The 16,189-nt window shown below is 42.7% G+C and overlaps 2 protein-coding genes across 2 annotated transcripts in view; one reads left to right on the top strand and one right to left on the bottom strand.

The window, feature by feature from the left end:
- Positions 1 to 7,600, top strand: part of LOC123960512 (sarcoplasmic/endoplasmic reticulum calcium ATPase 2-like) — an 11,941-nt gene extending 4,341 nt beyond the window's left edge. The window contains exons 5-15 of the mRNA XM_046035293.1: positions 502 to 604; positions 969 to 1,100; positions 1,199 to 1,318; positions 1,427 to 1,645; positions 1,748 to 2,083; positions 2,316 to 2,536; positions 3,266 to 3,468; positions 3,598 to 3,683; positions 3,775 to 3,908; positions 4,024 to 4,141; positions 4,873 to 7,600. Of these exons, the coding sequence (XP_045891249.1) occupies positions 502 to 604; positions 969 to 1,100; positions 1,199 to 1,318; positions 1,427 to 1,645; positions 1,748 to 2,083; positions 2,316 to 2,536; positions 3,266 to 3,468; positions 3,598 to 3,683; positions 3,775 to 3,908; positions 4,024 to 4,141; positions 4,873 to 5,142 (1,942 nt within the window). The 3' untranslated portion in view covers positions 5,143 to 7,600. The remainder of the gene's footprint in view (positions 1 to 501; positions 605 to 968; positions 1,101 to 1,198; positions 1,319 to 1,426; positions 1,646 to 1,747; positions 2,084 to 2,315; positions 2,537 to 3,265; positions 3,469 to 3,597; positions 3,684 to 3,774; positions 3,909 to 4,023; positions 4,142 to 4,872) is intronic.
- A 102-nt stretch (positions 7,601 to 7,702) lies between these two features.
- anapc7 (anaphase promoting complex subunit 7) lies at positions 7,703 to 16,189 on the bottom strand. Its single transcript, XM_046035295.1, has 11 exons — positions 15,988 to 16,189; positions 15,088 to 15,274; positions 14,445 to 14,564; positions 13,071 to 13,182; positions 12,087 to 12,240; positions 11,846 to 11,988; positions 9,969 to 10,086; positions 9,603 to 9,799; positions 9,220 to 9,444; positions 8,864 to 9,014; positions 7,703 to 8,728 (listed from the first exon to the last, which is right to left on the bottom strand). Exons 1-11 carry the CDS (start codon positions 16,086 to 16,088, stop codon positions 8,539 to 8,541), a joined length of 1,698 nt encoding a protein of 565 aa, XP_045891251.1. The 5' UTR covers positions 16,089 to 16,189; the 3' UTR covers positions 7,703 to 8,538.

Genomic DNA, 16,189 nt, shown 5'->3' with positions numbered 1-16,189 from the left:
CCACTGCACTCAAATGTGGAGCTAACATTCAAAGGTATGCAAATGTTTACCTAAACACAATGTACAGCTAATAGGCACTGAAGGTGGATAGTTCCACTACACACAAAGTACAACAGACAGGCTATGCAGTCAATACCAGCGGCACACAAGTCAACAGGCGGTGACAAGCTGCCTGGAGCAACAGCTGGACTCTCCTTATGAGCCGGAGGTAATTAACGTGGTGATGAGCCATTGGTTGAGTGGAAAACAGAGGAACCAATGGGCGGTACAGATGTCAGCACCCCAGAAACCAGGAAGTAGGCGGGTCTTCATTCCCCAGGGACACAGCCTACTTGGTAGAGGTGAGACAGGGAAAAGAGGAAACACAAGGGTGACAGCGACAGCCGTGACAGGGGTTAAAGATGGGTATTTAAACCCAACATTAAAGAATGTTCTTATTGTTATATGAACTGTGCACACACATGCACACAGACACAGGTTAATACTCTGTACTATCCTCAGGTACCAGGATGGTAAAACAGTGAAAACCTCCCAGTATGATGCCCTGGTTGAATTGGCTACAATCTGTGCCCTGTGTAATGACTCCTCTCTGGACTTCAACGAGGTCTGAACCCTGCCTGCTTCTTACTTTACACGTGTAGATTGTAACTTTGGCCTACATGATTTTTGATTATGATTTGTGTGTGTTCAATTATTTTATTGTTATTTTGTAAAAAAAAACGGAAAAGTGACAGTTTATTTTGTGTATAAGTAGTATAAAGTCTGGTGATTTACTGTGTGTATATACAGATATACTGTACATACATAAATCCACAAACTGTCCTTATTTGGAACACAAGGGATTGAGACGTTGACAAGTTTCCTTCTACATCTGTGGTTTGGAGTGAAATAAGCTCTATAGGCAGACTTTACATGTATCCACTTACGTGGAGGAAAAAATTTAACACAAATGGTTATGGTGTTTACAGGTGAAGGGTGTGTACGAAAAGGTCGGTGAGGCCACAGAGACGGCGCTGACCTGTCTGGTGGAGAAGATGAACGTCTTCGACACTGAAGTCCACAACCTGTCCAAGATTGAGAGAGCTAACGCCTGCAACTCAGTGAGCGACAGCAGCTCCCTCACCTGCCCACGCTGCAGATTTCCTCTGCTTCCACTCAGCAGGTTTGTCTCACTCTGCCTGTCCTTTTGTCTGACCAGGTCATCAAGCAGCTGATGAGGAAGGAGGTCACCCTGGAGTTCTCCAGAGACAGGAAGTCCATGTCGGTCTACTGCACCCCCAACAAGTCTCGTTCTTCCATGGGCAAGATGTTTGTCAAGGTATACTGGAAGAAACATGTACTGAGGGCTTATTAGTGGCTTTGCTTTTGATGCCGGACAGTCTTCGACCACGTGGTGAATCTTTTATTCCTCTGCTCTTCCACACAGGGGGCCCCGGAGGGAGTCATTGAGAGGTGCACTCACGTCAGAGTTGGCAACAGCAAAGTTCCCATCAGCAAAGGTATCAAGGAAAAGATCTTGTCTGTGATCCGTGAGTACGGGACAGGTCGTGACACCCTAAGGTGCTTGGCTCTGGCCACACGAGACACCCCACCCAAAATGGAGGACATGATACTGTCCGACGCTGCCAAATTCTCAGCATATGAGGTGAATTTAGATTTTTTTTTAACATAACAGTTGTACTTGTAGAGTATTTTTTTTTCTTCCGTACCAAACATTCAGTCACATCTTTGTATCTCTCCATTCCAGGCTGATCTGACTTTCGTTGGCTGTGTCGGCATGCTGGACCCGCCCAGGCAGGAAGTGGCTGCCTCCATCGCGCTGTGCCGCCAGGCCGGCATCCGCGTCATCATGATCACCGGGGATAACAAGGGCACAGCTGTGGCTATCTGCCGCCGCATTGGCATCCTGTCCGATGAGGATGACGTGGAGCACATGGCCTTCACCGGACGAGAGTTTGATGAACTCTCGCCCTCCGATCAGCGTAAGGCTGTGACTCACGCTCGCTGTTTCGCCCGTGTCGAGCCTTCCCACAAGTCTAAGATTGTGGAGTTCCTGCAAGGATTTGACGAGGTCACTGCCATGGTATGAAAGCCGATCATTAGTGTTAAACATTTTATTACAAATAGTCTGACTTTACAAGCGTTTTGGTTCTTTATTTGGGCTGTAAAGTAGGTCTTAAATCTAAATCTGGTTAGCATGCTAAACATGTTGTTCTCAGACCTGTGCGTATCCTGTCTCTGGCCTTATAACCACCGTGGTTGATGTGCTTGTGTGCAAAGGAATTCCTCTTCTGTAACAAAATGTTTCTCCACAGACAGGTGATGGTGTGAACGACGCCCCTGCCTTGAAAAAGGCAGAGATCGGCATCGCGATGGGGTCTGGCACTGCTGTGGCCAAGTCCGCTTCTGAGATGGTCCTCGCCGATGACAACTTTTCTTCCATTGTGGCCGCCGTTGAAGAAGGCAGAGCTATTTACAATAACATGAAGCAATTCATCAGATACCTTATCTCCTCCAATGTGGGGGAGGTCGTCTGGTGAGTCTCTTCAGGAGCAGATGACTTGAGAATTGTATTTATATCATTGATGATCCAACATGCAGTGCTGATGTTCAGGCCTGGTCCAGTGTCAGTGTTCATTTTGCCAGCTGTCTTAATCTTTGGCCAAAAATGCTTATTAGTTTTAGTCGCATTTTTGTCATTGAGTTTTAGTCGACAACAACTTAAAACGTTTTAATATAATGAAAAGTCAAAATATTTTATTCAACTAATTATTTTAGGCTATTACAGATATTGGAATCAAGGTGACTGTATCAAGTGTTGAACTTCATCAGGCAACATTTCAGTCTCTTAACACTTTTACTTGTGCAATATCTGGATTCCTTACCTTTTAGTTAGATATCTCTAGCCTTGACTCTCCCATCAATGCAGCGTTTTCCTTTCTGCCGAATTATAATAAAGTGTATCACCTAGATGTTTGGGAGCACATCACCTGGGATTCTGGGAATCTGCACACGTCAATCAATGATGGGCAATGCATGCCTTGTTGATACAGGTTTTCACAGACAGGCTAGACACACAATCAGGGGAAAAATCTCATCAAAACATACATTTCGTCATAGGTTTTATCAAAGCTCTATTTTTTTTTTTTTTTTTTTTTTTTTTTTAGCTCGTCAACGTCTCGACTTAGTCATGGAAAAAAGGTTGTTGACGAACATTTTGTTGACGAACAGGACAGTTGCTAACTGGTGTTATTTTTACTGATAGCATCTTCCTTACGGCGGCGCTGGGCTTCCCCGAGGCGCTGATCCCAGTTCAGCTGCTCTGGGTGAACCTGGTGACTGATGGCCTCCCTGCCACCGCTCTGGGCTTCAACCCCCCAGATCTGGACATCATGGAAAAGCCTCCTCGTAACGCTAAGGAGCCCCTCATCTCTGGCTGGCTCTTCTTCAGATACCTGGCCATTGGGGGTTAGCTGAGAATGATTTTCTTTTTTTTCTTTTTTTCATAGTATCAGAAGAATCTTTAATTTGCTGTCACGCAGTTTGATAAATAAGCAATTTGTGGATATTAATGTTATTTGGTGTCTCTGTTCTTAGGCTATGTGGGAGCAGCCACAGTAGGAGCTGCTGCCTGGTGGTTTACTGTCTCTGAAGATGGACCTCAGCTCACTTTTTACCAGCTGGTAAGTCTGTCTGAGTGATCATCCTTCAGCTCTCCCTCAGCTCTTTGCCTCTCCCTCTCCTCCCCTCACTCCCCTGCCTTCCTCCCCACAGAGCCACTTCCTCCAGTGCGCACCAGACAACCCAGAGTTTGATGGCCTGGACTGCCACGTGTTTGAGTCGCCCTACCCAATGACCATGGCCCTTTCTGTGCTCGTCACCATTGAGATGTGCAATGCTCTCAACAGGTGAAAAAGTGCCTCTCAGAAACCACAAAGCTCTCCTCTAAAGATCATTTGCACTAAGAAAATGAAGGTCAGTCTGTATAAATGATTCACCATCTGTGTTCTCTCTTCTGTGCAGTCTGTCGGAGAACCAGTCCCTGCTGAGGATGCCTCCCTGGGATAATATTTGGCTCCTGGGGGCCATCTGCCTCTCCATGTCCCTCCATTTCCTCATCCTCTATGTGGAACCTCTGCCTGTGAGTTTTACAATACATCATTTTACAATAGTTAAACGTTTACATTTATGGGAAATACACTTATTTGCTTACTTTGTGGTGAGAAGCTTGATACCACTTCTTAATAGCTGGCTGATATGAAACTACATCCAGCAGCTGCTTAGCTTAGCATGAAGACTGGAAACTGTGGGAAGCTATCCTGGCTTTGTCAAAAGTTCATTCAAATCGACCTACCAGCAACTCTAAAGCTAAAATATTAAATGCTGGACTGTTTCCTGACTGGCGCTTTGACCTCCCTGGAGTCTTCTTATTGCCAGCAACCAGCGGAAAGCGGTAGTTTTTGGGAGCTTTTCAGAGTCAGAAACTTTATGTATTATAGTCTGAAGTTATGTCAGACAGCAATATTTGGCTATCTTGGCTCAATTGTTGAGTGTCTACAAAATCATGATCCCATAGGCATCCAGGAATTGAGTGAAACTAACCAAGTAAAGTAAGGGTGGGAAAGGGGGATGTCTCTTCCCAAGCTTTGTCTGAGGGGAGGCCCACAGTCTCAGGCTTTAAAAAACCCTGCACTAGGCCACCAGGCGCCCCATACTATTCAACTAAATGCCCCTACTGGTCGTGTGTACTGTAGGGTAGAATGTGACAGGACATTTGGTGGGGTACAGGAGTTACCCATGCTGAAACCATGTGCGCTCATAATCTGGGTAAAAAGTAGCTGTAATGTTAAATGATGCTGTGTTCTCTCCCAGGTCATCTTCCAGATCACCCCTCTGGATTTGACCCAGTGGATGATGGTGCTGAAGATCTCCCTGCCCGTCATCCTGCTAGACGAGCTGCTGAAGTTTATGTCCAGGAACTACTCGGACTTTGGTAAACAGCTGGAGAAGCCAGCCAGCAAAGGCTGCTCTCTGTCTGCATGCTCCGAGGGCATCTCCTGGCCCTTCGTGGCCATCTCCCTGCCCCTGGTGCTATGGATCTACAGCACCGACACTAACGTGTCTGCCATGTTGTGGCCCTAACTGACTCCTGTACACTACTCTCCTTGTGCACCAGTGTGAAGTGGACATTAACACACATCTAACACAGTTACATTAACTCGGAACAACTCACAGTCAATACTTGCACCCGCTATGAGAGTCTGACCTTTTGTATTTAGGACATTTTCACCAATACATATTTTTTGGCGGGGTGGGGGGGTTTAGTCATATTTTAATGACTTTGATTGACATTGCGTCCATGTGTTTTTATTTCACCATCCCGCTTTTCTCTCTTTTGATCCCCAGTTTCGAACAGTTAGAGATGTCCACCATGTTGGAGCTATGTATTGAGCTGTACAGAGAATTTACACTATTTTATAATAATTAATATTTTGTAGTTTTTGGGAGGGGCTGTGGGGACACAAATGCTGGGCGTGATGAGGATGTAATTCTAAGGATCGTATAGGACAATACTAATTTGGGGCAGGACTTGAATATATTTGCCCCAGCATGAACCTCTATAGTCATTTTTGAGCTCCATGCATAATCATCCATTATTTTCTGCATTAGGCAGAGCACAGCTACCTCAATGCTGTTAATATGACCATTGCTACACATTTGTCTTAACAACCATTTCATTTGACGTGTTGAGGTAAGCACCAATTTGTTTTGCATTAGAGACAAAGCCCTCACACACATTTTAATGTTGTCGGTTTTTAAAAATGTATTTCTTTTCTGTTATCGGAGGGAAGAGAGGACAAAGATATGTCACCAGTTTGATTCAGAGCAATTTTTGATAAAGCCTGAGATTTGTTAAATTTGTTTACTTGAAGAAAACACGTCTTGATTTAAATTTTTTCTTTGATTTTTGAGATTCAGTCTTAATTTTGCCTCTTAATTACAGTAATCTTTCTAATGTATGTATAATGTGCACATACTGTACTTGAATATGTAAAAACGCACCAAGAAGATGTTAGTCTTATCAACTGAGCACAACGTGGACGACCGGCCATTGGAAGAGTCTGTATATCTGTACATAGCACACAAAGTAGAATCTCTGTATAGATTTGTTTTTTTGTTGTTGTTGCTGGCAAAATGCTCCATACATTTACACCAGTTTACTTACGTGTGGTCTTAGCCTTTCTGCATGCCTGCTCCAGTAATACCAGGCCAGTGAGCACTTTGGGTTTTTTTAGTTTTAAAGCTAACTGTTGTTTCTCCCAATGCCTTCCACCTGTTTACCTGCAGAGTGAGTAATCTTTGTCCTGCATGCAAACTAGCACTCATGTTTATGTGGTTTCTCATAGCTCATATGACAGCTGCTCATATTTTAATAGGACTAGCAGTTTTTTTTCAAAAGCATACTTTCAATGGTACAAGAAAAGGAGGAGAAAATTTAAGGTGTTTGAAAAATGCCTTCTGTCACAAAGTGCCAGGTACACGCTGAGCAGAAATAGGAGCCTTTTGCATTTGAAACTGGCAGTGTCACTGGTGCCGGTTATTTTTGACTGTAGACTGGCAGCATGTTTTGGTAACTGGCAGACACACTGACTTTTAAGTGCCCCCCCACCATTACAGGACATGGTGTTATTGTTTCCTTTTTATTTATACATGTCTTTTGACCTAATCGTCTGCTTGCCCACAGCATGACCTTAATATATTTTTATGACAAGTATTGATGAATTGAAATGATTTGCTGCTCAGATGCTTTAACATTGGCCTGTGATTCTTGTATCCACTGATTTGATTTTTCCTTTTTTTTTTTTTTTTTTCTTTGCAGCAAAGGCCAAGTAAGCCCTCCTCTACTCTAAATTCCTCGCAGAAACTTTGGTTTGGTTTTGTGTTGTGCATGTGTGTTTTGGGCAGCACATCTTTACAAGAGCTGCATGTCAGTTAATAGGAAGGCAGAGGCTCATAAAGTTCATACATCATTTTTATAGACTGGCCATAAATACATGTCTGATGAAAACAAGCCCATCCCATCTCACCAGTCCTTCATCCTCCTGCATGAAGAGCCTTAGATTACAATACAATCCTCATGCCATATTTTTAGACCAAGATCTTAGTACCATGTACAGTAACCTGTACTATATTCCATGGTGCATGTCCGCTGAGTCAGCCATCTGTTTTACCAGACTTGTGTAATAGACAATGTATAGTATTGGTAAATAGAATAGACATTCGTCAGATAGTACAAATGTTAAATAAGCTCAAAAAAACCAGTTCATCTTTCCTAAGGAAATACTTTTACGGGATATTTAAAACCAAACAGCCTTTTATTTTGCACTGAGACGTGCACCATGTTTTGGAGCAGATTTTGCCATATCTGGGAAGGCGGACGTGCAGCGGTGCAGTGATTGCATACGTTTTACCCTGAGAACGGCAGGCAGTCCCTCCACTGGCATTTTTTGCCAAACTGCTGTACTGTATTTTCAGAGATGATTGTACAATGTATCACATGAACTTTGGTTTCAGGTAAATAAAACTGTCATACATGAAAGGTTTGCTCGCTATTCTTCCTGGTGTCAATAAGATTCACTTAAACAATAGTTGTTGTAATGTGCGGTCAAACACTGGACTCTTACAAAACTGGTCTACTACATTCATGTCAAGTGAGCATTTAATAATTGTATGCACTTTAAAAATATGTACAAAATACTATAAACATTTTTCTTGAAATGGTTAAGTCACACTTCCCAACTTAAGTCAATTGTAGGGTTATTTTTTTTTATACAGAAAGGCAGACTACACAACACCATAATAAGCATGTACATTACATGACGCATTCTCATGTTAAAATTAAGTTGATACATTTTAAAGAGCAGCAGAAATATGGTACATGGTCACTTTTTCACAGACCCTCTTAGCCTGTCAGAGACGCAAAGTCCTGGCAATTTCACAACCTTCCCTGCAAACACGCACGTCAGTCAAGCTCAAACCAAACACAAATTTAAAATCTGACAGACAAAATCCAGCCTTTATGGGGCTACAAAATATATTCCCATCGCACCATCTGATTTTGACCAATTGCTTCAGCCTACATTTCCCAATAAACAACCTGCCTGGAAACAACTCAACCTCAAAAAAGGTTCCAAAACACTGACACTGGTGTAATTAAATTGTACTTTGCACTACCTGGAACAGTTCTGTTCTGGTAGACGCAGACTGCCAGCAAAGACAAAACAAGAAGTGCTGAAGAGATATTACTTCATTTTTACAAACAATAAGCAATCATGGTGTAAAACAACTCCTCTTGATTTCCTCTGAGGTTGAGTGTCCATTGGATCGTAAGAATGTATTGGACAGCTGGATAGATGAGCCTCAACTAGCTCCAGAGTGAAGGGGCTGATAAGGTTGTCAGAATGTTGGGATAAGGGCATCAGAGAGTGTCCCACGGACTGCAGTGTGTTGGGAGGGTTGAGCCGACAGTGGCCTGGGTCACTGCATACCAAACCACTGTTCCTGATCAGCCCACTGTGCTGCCTCACTGTCACTGCCCTCAAGATCTCCATCCTCTCCACTGCCCTCCATGTCATCACCGTCCAGCTCCACCGTGGCGTCTGTGGGACTCTCCTCCTTCTCCATCTTCTGCATGCCTTCTAAAGACTTCTGGTCATTGGGGTCCAGGCTTAGGATTAGAAATAATAAACACACGCATACTGACAGTTAAAAATATATATATTTGGGCTTTCGTTGGTATTTCCATTATAAAGTGGCTAAAAATAGACTTTCAGAACGACATATTCTCAAAGTCTTTGGTTACCTGAGTGCTATGCTGTACTGATCCATGGCTTCTTGGTAATCGTTGACAGCCACCAGGAAATCTCCCAGCATTCGGTGCAGGACACAATCACTCTGATTGGCCAGGGCGCACCGGAGCAGAGCAATCCCTTCTTCGTGTTTCTGTTCCCGGCCTTCACAAGAAAACAGGACACTTTCATTTCCACCTGTCTATCGTCGATGTTCATTACTTTATGTAACTGACTACAGTTTAAATTTCTGGGAACCGTGTCACTAATTTAAGCTAATTTGTGAAAGCAAACTCAAATAAATACTGAAAAATGTGCACGCTGTTGCTGGGGAGCACTTCAAAAGTTTGGATCTATCAGTTGTACGTACTGAGCAGTTCGGCCTTCTTGACCACAGCCTTGGTGTAGTCAGGTCTCTGGGCCAGTGCTTTGTCCAGCAGGGTTTTGGCTTTCTCCTGAGTCACCGGATCTTCCAGGCACACTGTGGCAAGGATGGTCAGAGTTTGTGCATTGGCCCCCAGGGTCTTATAAATGTTATTGGCCATCCCCATAGCCTCTCGAATCCCATTGGATGCCAGGTAACAGTCGATCAGACCTGTGAAGGCACAGGTATACTTAAAAGTCAGTGTTAGAACAGAAATGTACTACATCTAAAAAGAACAGAGACCATATAAGGACATCATAATAATAATTTAGACTTATATAGCGCTTTTCTAAGTACTCAAAGAAGCTTCAAATAAAACCCAGACATGCCTTCATAGCAGTCCAGTCTGCAGGGTGCCAAGCGCATGGCCTCTCTGAAATGGATGATGGCTTCTTGAACACGACCCATGTTTCTCAGTGCTGCCCCCTTCAGGAGGAGAGCCTGCACACTGTTGCTGTTTAGCTGGATGGCCTTGGCTCCCAGGTAGAGGGCCCTGGAGTAACGCTTGCTATAAAAGCTGTGACAGCTGAACAGAAACAAATTCAAGGTATTACAAAAAAACTTAACAGGACAATGATATTTCATTTAACAGACGTCGAAAATAAAGGAACCGTTACCCATCTGTTGTACAGTCTGCTTGAAATGACATGTGTCCCGATCTAAGGCCTATTACGGCTGCACAGTCAGAGACTCACCCAGAGATAACCCAGGGTTCTGCATGCTGGTCTGAGATATTAAATAATCGTCCCCCCAGGACTTCAACATCCTCCAAGTGTCCTTCGCGGGCCATCAGGTAGCCATAAACATCCATTCCTGCAAGTGCAAACATAAGTTACACTTTACCTGGACAGCAACAACTGTTTAAGGTAGCTTAGACTAGTGTGAAGTTGGTGCAACATCCCGAGCCCACGGCACACACACAATGACCGTCAATAAAGCCATGAAGATAACTTAACTAACAGTTTGAAACCGATGCTAGGTCACTTAATAAATACAGTCGTATGCAAAAGTTTAGGCACCCCTGAAAATGATTTTCATTTATAAATAATTGGGTGTTTGGATCAGCAATTTAATTCTGAGCTATCAAATAACTGAAAGACAGTGGTGAAATGAGGTTTATTGGATGAACAGAAAATGTGCTATATGCATCAAAATGAAATTAGACAGGTGCATAAATTTGGGCCCCCCCAACAGAAATATCACATCAATATTTAGTTGAGCCTCCTTTAGCAGATATAACGGCCTCTAGACGCTTCCTATAGCCTATGAGTGTCTGGATTCTGGATGAAGGTATTTTGGACCATTCCTCCTTGCAAAACATCTCCAGTTCAGTAAGGTTTGATGGTTGCTGAGCATGGACAGCCCGCTTCAAATCACCCCACAGATTTTCAGTGATATTCAGGTCTGGGGAACACTGTACTTGTTTTGAGTAGATTTTGAGTCGGGTCGTTGTCTTGTTGAAATTCAATCCAGCCCCGGCGTAGTTTCAGCTTTGTGACTGATTCCTCTACGTTATTCTCAAGTATCTGCTGATATTAAGTGGACTCCATGCGACCCTCAATTTTAACAAGACTCCCAGTTCCGGCATTGGCCACACAGCCCCACAGCATGATGGAACCGCCACCAAATTTTACTGTGGGTAGCAAGTGTTTGTCTTGGAACGCTGTGTTCTTTTGCAGCCATGCGTAACGCCCCTTGTTATGACCAAATAACTCCATCTTTGTTTCATCAGTCCACAGGACCTTTTTCCAAAATGAAGCTGGCTTGTTCAAATGTGCGTTTGCAGACCTCAAGCGACTCTGTTTGTGGCGTGCGTGCAGAAAAGGCTTCTTCCGCATCACTCTCCCATACAGCTTCTCCTTGTGCAAAGTTTGCTGGATTGTTGAAAAATGCAGTGACACCATCTGCAGCAAGATGATGTTGTAGGTCTGTGGGCTGTTTTTGACCGTTCTCACCATCCTTTGCCTCTCCAATATTTTACTTGGCCTGCCACTTCTGACCTTAACAAGAACTGTGCCTGTGGTCTTCCATTTCCTTCCTATGTTCCTCACAGCGGACACTGACAGCTTAAATCTCTGCGATAGCTTTTTGCAGCTTTCCCCTAAACCCTAATGTTGAACAATCTTTGTTTTCATTTGAGAGTTGTTTTGAGGCCCCCACTTCAGAGGAGTGTCGAAGAGAAAAACAACTTGCAACTGGCCACCTTAAACACCTTTTCTCATGATTGGATGCACCTGTCTATGAAGTTCAAGGCTTAATGAGCTCACCAAACCAATCGTGTGTTCCAATTAATCAGTGCTATGTAGTTACAGGTATTCAAATCAACAAAATGACAAAGGTGCCCAAATTAATGCAAATATGTTTACTTTCGTTTTGATTCATATTGCACATTTTCTGTTCATCCAATAAACCTCATTACACTACTGAAATATTACTGTGTCTTTCAGTTATTTGATAGCTCAAAATTAAATTGCTCATCCAAAACACCCAATTATTTATAAATTAAAATCATGGAAATTGTCAGGGGTGCCTAAACTTTTGCATACGACTGTAAAGTCATCCTGCAGCACACCTTTGATGAGGTACGGGTCCAGCATCTGGGCTTGTTCAAATTTGAGGATGGCGTTCTTGGTGTCACCTGCCCTGAAGTAGACATCTGCCAGGCTCACCAGGAGGTCCACGTTGTCCCGCAACAGAGACTTCTTCTCAAGAGAGCTGAAACAAGATGAGGGAGGGACACAGACACATCAAATAAACATGACTGTCGCATTAAAGGAAACAGTAACACTGAGTCACGTCACTGCTCTGCTCACCATATAGTGTTGATGGCTCTTTGATTGTCCCCTGCATGTATGAAGGCATACGCTTTAACCCAAACGGAGAGCCAGTCCAGGTTCGGGATACTCTGGATCACATCCATAGTCATGGAAGCTACTTCAGCTCCTTTGACTGATAAAGAGAGAAGACCTAAAAAAAATTTTAGGAAAGAACCATTTTCACAAACAGGTCTGTCAAGGTGCGCTAAAAACAACACTGGTGGAAGAGATATTTGAATCCGAGCAGAACCTTTTTACTAAGCATGTACGTGTGCACACGAGAGCCTATATGTTTAAGTATAGGTAGATGTCAGTGTTTCCCCTTTGATTTTTTTCAGCAGCAGTGTTGTCCATGAGCATGCGACACCGGCCGTATTCATGTGCAACACAATAACTTGAATTTCAGCATTCTTCCTAGGTTTGTGGAAGACTTAGGTGCACACATTTGGCAGGGTTTAACTACAACCATTAGATCTGGGAAATGTCATTTAGTTAGTTTTGATGCTCTCCATAACAATTTTACATTCATGGTGCATCACCTAAGCATTATAATGACCCTGTTGATATGACCACAGGATCATTACAGATGGGATTACTTCATGTTTGCCTTTTGCGTCTTAATTCACAGCTTTTGACACTTATCTGTAGAAATTAATATTAAAAAATTGGCAACATGTAAGAACAAGCATATTAATTAACTTATACCTTCTGTAGAATTACCAAGCATTTCATTTCACCCCCACTTACTGTCGCTCACTCTCTTTCTCTCAACCACACACACATTATGCACTGCCTTATTCCTTCAAGGAGCGATGCTACTCTTATAACAGCAAATTTCACGTAGACATCCTATGAAGAATGAGGAGAGGGAGCTAGCTGTGTTCGCACAGTGTATATAGGGGAAACACTGTGAGTTAAGCAGGCACAAGTGACTCAGCAGGTTAAAAGTTTTTTGCTCGGGGTGAAGGTGTCTAGGCATACCAATGATTGCATCCAGGGCAAGGGGACACTGTCTGAGGACCTCTTTGTAGCTTGTCACAGCAGAACGCTCCTGACCAGCTTTCCTGTACAGGTTAGCTAGCATCATGTTGATCTGAGGTGAGAAAGAACAATAACATCCATTTTATCACAATTCTCTATAAAGCTAATGGACTCAACATTTTGTTATTGGGTTGCTGATCATGACACTATTATTTATCTAAGCAGAACCAGCTAAAAAGTCTAGCTAAAATATTTCTCTTACAGTCTTTCTCTAGTTGTGTAGTTTGCAGACAAAGCTATGTGTACACAAAGCCAGAGATGGGGACTCAAGTTTGAGACTCGAGTCCAACTTAAGTCCTCACACAGTGACTTGAGACTCGACTTGAGACTCGTCCTCAAAAGACTTCAGACTTGACTCGGACTCGAGTTGCGGGACTCTTGAACAATGTTTATTTTTTGGAAACGTCTGATGCGCTTGCCGTTATTCCCTCCCTCCGTTACCTATAACCTGCATACGTCACACGTAGTAACAGCTGCACGGGGCCGCACGTGAGAAAGGACAACAAAGAGCGGCAGCTGCTCTGCCATTCATCATAAACTTTGGCTTTAAAACTTCATACAACAAGAACCAAACAAAGAAGCGCTGAATGTAAAATAGATTAGTAACCTGAGGTGAGTAAACATGTTTAGCTCAGCATTGGCCATCTAACGTTAGCTTGCTTCTTGCTTCAGCTACGACCTGCGGGAGGTTTACTCCGACTGTTCGTTATGAAAAGATGAATGAGCGTTTGTTTACTTGCCAAACTTGTGGTGTGCTGGCTGCCATCACGTTAATTATTAACAGTGGCTGCAAACAGGTAACAGGTTTACTGTTGATCATGTAACGTTACAGTTTTCTTTAGTTAACGTTACACTGGGTTTAAGTCTGGGGAGTGTGTTGACTTACAGTAGTTAATAAGCTGTCATTAATTGCATTGCACATCACATGGTTGTGCTCTGTAAGTGAAAAACAGGTTACAGTTACAGAATTCCTTATAGCGAAGCAGTGTTAAACAGCCTGGATTGAACGCAGCAGGTGATCCAACATTCATTATAACCACGAGAGACCGGACTTGGACTCTTGCTCAGAGACTTGACTTGGACTCTAGTTCAAAGACTTGTGGGCATCTCTGCATAATGCTCACAGAGGTCTCACTTGGTCCCATGTGCGCATGCTGCACATTCAAGTGCTGTGACTGATCGCACACGATGGAAGGCCTTAATTATTTGTCCAGCACTTCTGAGTTAACAGGTATGAGTCCTGTATTATAAAAGGCAAATAAATCATGAAGGGGGAAGAAATATATTACAGTAAGTACGAGAGTAACAGCCTACCTTTGGAGTCCTCTGTCTGGATGGAATCCCATCAAGCACTGCAATGGCATCTTTATCCAGTTTCAAAATGGTGTAGCATTCAGCTATCTTGTACTTTACCTCAATTTCTGACGGCAAACTCTGAAAGACAACATTCAGGGTAGCGGTACATTTTTCTATTACTATTCAGGCCAACTGACCACGTCAGTGGTATGGATTTTTGTTAAAAATATGACATCTTGACATCTAGGACTCCTCCTCCTAAGGAGGTGATACAAACTTGCAGCAGAAAAAGGCACTCGTGACGTTAACACACTTTAAAGAAATAAAGTCCTATCTTTTAAGTGGCACACTTTATCCTTTAAGCTACAGTAACAGATGGGCAGAGCAAAAGCAACTTGTCACTTTCTATCAAAATTTCAACATCTCAATTGTTGGGTTTATATATACACTGTAAATGCAAGTAAAAGTAAGTGTCCAACATCAAGGAGACTTTACTGTCCCTCAAGGTGTAAAATATTGTAGGATACTATCATCAAAACAGTAACGGAAAAACAAATATTTCTGCAGTTGTTGTGTCTGTAGGTAATCTGGTTGGACACACACTGACTTTCATTACGGAGTCAATCTAAAATTGGAAAATGGAGAGTTCTATAAAACACACCTGTGCCTGTATGTTAGATGCAGCTCCACCAGTAGAAGTACGAACTTTAGATGTTTTGCTCAGCACCTTCTTCTGTTGCAATGCCATGCTGTATTTGCAGGCAGCATTACGATATTCCTTATCATGGAAAATTGCATCGGCGTGGTAAACCAACAACTGGTACTTCTGGGCCGGAGAGAACAGCTCTCTTAAATCGAAAAAGACACAAATACAAAGTAATTAGAATCAGAGTAAACACAGCAGAGAAACGTGTCTTTTGCACAAATGATTAAAAATAAAAGTTTATAAAAACATATACAGACTACCAAACTAATGAAACATATTCTCAACATGGAAACCACAACAAAAACAAACAAAGACCGTAAATGTGTCTAACTTATTTATCCAAAACACAGGAGAGTAGAAAGTAATCAAAGGAGTAACGTTAGAGGCATCCTGCTTCAGCCATCTCCTACAAGAATAAAGACTGGGCTACATCACTACATCAGAACAAAAACACTGTACTGTAACTTTGACATTACAACTGTTAACATAGCAACTGTTATATATATATGTGTGTGTGTGTGTGTGTGTGTGTGTGTGTCAAAATACAATACTCGCTGATCGGTTGCTAATAGCAAGCACAATTAACTGTAGGAGACGACTACTTCTTGGAAAAGAACGTAAACTAGCCTACGTCTTGCACAATAACATTAATTAAATTAATATGAACGTAATTACTTGGGCGGTGTGTTCGAATTAATTTAGATGTCCGAGATGCTTTGCAGTTACAATCATTGATGTTAGCTGTTGTTGGCTCGTTAGCTTTGGGCTATCACTGTCACGAACTGACAACATAAAACACTGGTGTAGGAGGGCACTGTCCAAGAAATAGACGGACCCCTTCCCGACATTACTTACGGATTGTTATTACTCATCGTCAGCAACAAACTGCTCAGTATCCGGACGTTAGAGTGAAGGCCAGCGGCAGCCATATCCCGTACATGATCTATTACGTTCATTTTCAATTAAGGTGAGGGCTTGCTCTAGGTTTCCGTCTTAAGTTAAAAGTTTGGGCTTGTAAACAGCTACTGCTAGCTAGCTTCCGTTGTATCAAATATGG

Source organism: Micropterus dolomieu, linkage group LG21, assembly GCF_021292245.1.
Source record: "Micropterus dolomieu isolate WLL.071019.BEF.003 ecotype Adirondacks linkage group LG21, ASM2129224v1, whole genome shotgun sequence".
NCBI classification, from domain to species: Eukaryota; Metazoa; Chordata; class Actinopteri; order Centrarchiformes; family Centrarchidae; genus Micropterus; species Micropterus dolomieu.
Note: the sequence above shows the minus strand (reverse complement) of the source record. Positions and strands in the feature narration are given on the sequence as shown.

Excerpts from the sequence above, each read along its gene's own strand:
- anapc7 (XM_046035295.1), bottom strand. The coding sequence starts at position 16,088 with ATGAACGTAATAGATCATGTACGGGATATGGCTGCCGCTGGCCTTCAC. Across the intron at positions 10,087-11,845 it reads GGACCCGTACCTCATCAAAG|GAATGGATGTTTATGGCTAC; the intron begins GTGTGCTGCAGG and ends TTGCACTTGCAG. Across the intron at positions 9,445-9,602 it reads CAGACTGGACTGCTATGAAG|GTCTGATCGACTGTTACCTG; the intron begins GCATGTCTGGGT and ends GTGCCTTCACAG.